Genomic DNA, 4,639 nt, shown 5'->3' with positions numbered 1-4,639 from the left:
CTTCCGCGCCCGCGGACCCAGCGCGCCCACGTCTCCTCTGACGCGCGGGCGAGCGCCAGCCCTCCCCGGGGCCGGGGGGGGCGGTCGGTAAAGGGGAGGTGGAAGGGGGGGGGACGGGACACACCGCACACACACCACAACCCCACGGCAGAGAGCGGGCAGAGGCGGAGCGGGGCCGCCGTGCCCTCCCCGCCGCCCGCACCTGGCCGAGCGGCGCGGCGGAGGGGCGCGGAGGGGCGCGGAGGGGCGCGGAGGGGATGCGCAGCCCCCGGGCGGGAAAGGATGCGGGAGGGGAGCGCGGGTGGGCGCGGAGCGGAGAACGGGACGGGCACCGAGGGGCCGCTGCGGCTTTTCCCCGCGGCCGTGCTCACCGGCATCACCGTCGCCTGCGTCCTCCTCTTCGTGGTGGGGATCGCCGGCAACCTGCTGACCGTGGTGGTGGTGTCGAGGTTTCGGGACATGAGGACCACCACCAACTTCTACCTGTCCAGCATGGCCTTCTCCGACCTGCTCATCTTCCTCTGCATGCCCCTGGACCTCTTTCGCCTCTGGCAGTACCGGCCCTGGAACTTCGGGGACCTCCTCTGCAAGCTCTTCCAGTTCGTCAGCGAGAGCTGCACCTACTCCACCATCCTCAACATCACCGCCCTCAGCGTGGAGCGGTACGTCGCCATCTGCTTCCCCCTCCGCGCTAAAGTCATCATCACCAAGGGGAAGGTCAAGCTGGTCATCCTCTTCCTCTGGGCCGTCTCCTTCATCAGCGCCGGACCCATCTTCGTCTTGGTGGGGGTCGAGCACGAGAACGGCACGAACCCCCTGAGCACCAACGAGTGCCGGGCCACGGAGTACGCCGTCCGCTCGGGGCTCCTCACCATCATGGTCTGGACCTCCAGCGTCTTCTTCTTCCTGCCCGTGTTTTGCCTGACCGTGCTGTACAGCCTCATCGGGAGGAAGCTCTGGAGGAGAAAGAGAAAGAACATCGGTCCGAATGCTCTCATCAGGGATAAGAACAACAAGCAAACCGTGAAAATGTTAGGTACGGCTCTTCTTGCTCGGTTTTTCCTAAGGATGTGTGTGCTTGTGGGGGGGGGGTGTGTGTGTGAGAAAGACCGAAAGAGCTCGGGTAGTTCATTAGAGTTGCTTCCGAAGGGAAGCATTTACCAAAAATTATTCATATGAAGGGCTACAACCACCAGGTATTCGTAGAATAACTCCCCTCCTTCCCTGGGTTTATTTTGAATTGTTTTGAGCTGGGGACTCTCGAACAGGTAAACAAGTGTTAATAACAATCACCGACAAGGACGAAAACTATGGTTACAATTAGCTAGTGCCCTGGAGATTTTTGAACGGTTTTGCTCTTCGGTTGTGGGTACCGGTCTTACTTACAGAAGGATAGTTTATTTGAGTTTTAAACAAAACTGAACTCCTCTCAAACCACAAAGTTGAGCTGCAGACTAAGCAAGCAGCATATGATGTGCACTCGGCTTCATATGAAAAGAGCATCAAGGTTTTAGCAAATTGGGGTGATTTACTAGCATGGCCGTGTAAGCTTATGAAAATTAATCTGCATTTTTATATTAGCAAAACACCAGGATGTGCTGAACAGGGAGCATCGTGTCTCCTTTGAGGTCTGCGATCCTGTAAATTCTCACTGACTTTAAGAAAACAGGATCAAGATGACAGATGCTGTCATTCCTAACTCTGTATATTTACATCGCTGAATCGTTTAAACAACAGCTATTGTTGGCACACAGAAACACATATTTTAACATACTAAGTCAGTGCACGTGGTGGGAGTTTGATACACAAACCCAAAGAGTCGGTCTGCAGTTTAGTGGCTGAAAACTGCAGAATCCTGCTGCTGCATACTTTTAGTCAAGCAAAAAGTCCTCCGCAGTGCAAGTCATCCCGTGGATTTCGGGGGGGACGAGATGCTTTGCATGAAGGTTTCATGGGCGGCAGCTCTGCCGTGCTCGTTTCGGCGAGGGTGAAGGGATGGGCTAATGAGCTCGACAAAGAGGTGGCAGCGTGTCCTAGGTACCCTAATTATTACATGGGAGCCTAACTGATTTTTTGTTCATGTCCTACTTTATTACTATGCAAAGGCAGGAAGAATAATAAAAACCGCGGCGTTCTTTGTGCCCTTTCAGCTACATTTTATCATCAATAGAATTACTTCAGTCTGGTAAGCGTGACCTTGGAAGTAATTCTTCATTTACACTTCGAGAGTTTCAGGATTATGAATCTCTACTTACAATAAGTAAATTGCTGGCATATATTACTACCGTGTTTATATTTCTGTATACTTAACTGTAAATCATTTTGAAATAACTGTTTATTTCTGCCCTGAAGTATTGCCACAAACATTACGATATTTCAGACACCTTTTTTTTTTCTTTTACGAGGTCTGAGAACAGCAAGACAGTGGCAAGACTGTCCTCTGACAGAGAGCCAATATTCTTTAAATGATAACAGCCTGATACCTGATGGAAAGATGGAAACAAAGTAGTTAGTAAGGGCTCAGTACCAGCAGATGCTCAATGCAGTCTGCTCTCAGTGGTTTTAATGTTCTGCTTAAAATTTAGAAGGCACTTTGTAAGACTTTAGCAAGTCATGGAACATCAAGTAAACGGGATTAGCATCGACACTTGTTTTAAATCGTAGCTAGAGGTTATGCTTCTAGGTCCGTAATTAAACACCTAACTGTATAGCCTGACTTGTGAAGGAACTATCATACCCCATTCCTGTTGAAATCGATGTGATTCTGCATGCGTCATGATCAAACTGTCGAAAGCCTGACTAGGGATATGCATGCCCACATGTGAAAATACTGACTATGCTTAAAATTCTGTTTGTAATGACCATTATGATAATATTCAGCATATGGATTCAACTCCAGAGCACACTGGTGAGCTAGGGAAACATTATCTGAATTTTATAGGTGAAGATACTGCAGAAAAAATGGAATGGCTCAAGAAGATGCAGAGCTGGAAAGCAGATACTCTGAATTTCAGCTCTGTGCTTTAGAGTCCACCATAAGTCTTGCATAAGTATCTGTTTAAACTTGAGAATGCCTGTTCTCAGTCTGACAATCATCCCTCTTTGAATTTTATATCTCCTGTGACTCAACACGAGCAAGCAGGATTGCTAACACAAGAGAACAGGTTAACTGGTAAAAAATGCTTAAGAATGTCGAAAAACCTCCCTCGAGTTTTCTGGTTTTTCTCACTCTGGTATATTAATAGATACACTCAAAGCAATATGAAAAATCATAAAGGTCAACAGCACACAGGAAATGAACAGAAAAAGTTTCCCTTTCTCTAGGATGGAAATGTTCAGAGATACACACATTCCTATTACTCTGCATATGTTATATTTACATATAAATGCAACCACAGCGATAGTGTAATATTACAGATAAACTATGTAACTATAATTATGCAGTTATATAGTCTATATTTAGTTTTACGCTACCTGGAGTAACTCACGCTCCAAAAAATGGACCACCTGAGGGGTGCACCACTCTTCTGTTCTTACCTTGGCACACGTGCTCTGCAAGTCCACACGCTGGCGGTTTGTTTCATTTTGGGGCCTTTGCTGTAAATAATTTTCCTTTGCCTTAAATAATTCTGCTTTGTCTTAAATAATTTTGCTTCCCAGTGATTACAGTCTTCATTATAAACCACAGTGCTGAGTCTATCATGTTATGTATTAATTTGCTATTATTAAACACTGCAGATGATAGATTGCTATACTGGTTTTGTCACCATTTTGATTCTTTAATTCTCTATTTATGAAAACATAAGTTTTATAGGTCAGAAGTATGCTACATCAGATTAGTTGTGCAATACACAGGCAGCCTGTTTAGATACAATCAATGTGTATTAAGCCTTGCTAATTTATACTCTCAGAGAATGTATGGAGGGACACAAACCTGAAAACTTACGGGAGGCATTTTCACACTTTGTGATTCATTTGTTAAAGAAATAGAATTTTAATCACCCATATTTTAATACTCATACTTAACACAATTTCTTCTGCTGTTTTTATTTTAGTTGTGGTGGTATTTGCTTTCATACTCTGCTGGTTGCCTTTTCACGTAGGACGATATTTATTTTCCAAATCCTTTGAAGCTGGATCCTTGGAGATAGCAGTGATCAGCCAGTACTGCAACCTGGTGTCCTTTGTCCTCTTCTACCTTAGCGCAGCCATCAACCCCATCCTCTACAACATCATGTCCAAGAAGTACCGAGTCGCCGCCTGCCAGCTGTTTGGACTCAAACCCCTTCCAAAGAAAAGACTCTCCAGCACAAAGCAAGAAAGTTTGCGCGTTTGGACAGAACCCAGCGTTACTACATGACACGCGATTTCCAGCGCCAGAGCATCATTTCCCGGAATTCCCAGAAAGCCATAACGAAAGAGAGAGAGGGCAAGAAATACAAATTGAAATGTTAAAGCTGTACTTTTGTCATCATCTGGATTTGCTGAAAGATGTCATGTAGGCAGTTAAAGATTTAAAAAGAAGAAAAAACCCAACTAAACTTTGAGACTATAGGAGGAGAGACACGGTCACAGAATTTGGCAACACTCAAGTATTATTTCTCTGCTGCTTTTGCCCCTGTGATTTTTTAGCACTGAC

General features: G+C 45.9%; 1 protein-coding gene across 1 annotated transcript; it reads left to right on the top strand.

The window, feature by feature from the left end:
- Positions 1 to 282: 282 nt before the first annotated feature.
- Positions 283 to 4,360, top strand: GHSR (growth hormone secretagogue receptor). The gene is made up of 2 exons (XM_075033197.1): positions 283 to 1,036; positions 4,056 to 4,360. The coding sequence occupies exons 1-2, from the start codon at positions 283 to 285 to the stop codon at positions 4,358 to 4,360; spliced, it is 1,059 nt and encodes a 352-aa protein (XP_074889298.1).
- Positions 4,361 to 4,639: the final 279 nt, after the last annotated feature.

The sequence above is a fragment of the Buteo buteo genome, chromosome 7, assembly GCF_964188355.1.
Source record: "Buteo buteo chromosome 7, bButBut1.hap1.1, whole genome shotgun sequence".
Lineage (NCBI taxonomy): Eukaryota > Metazoa > Chordata > Aves > Accipitriformes > Accipitridae > Buteo > Buteo buteo.
This window is presented reverse-complemented; position numbering and strand designations above follow the sequence as displayed.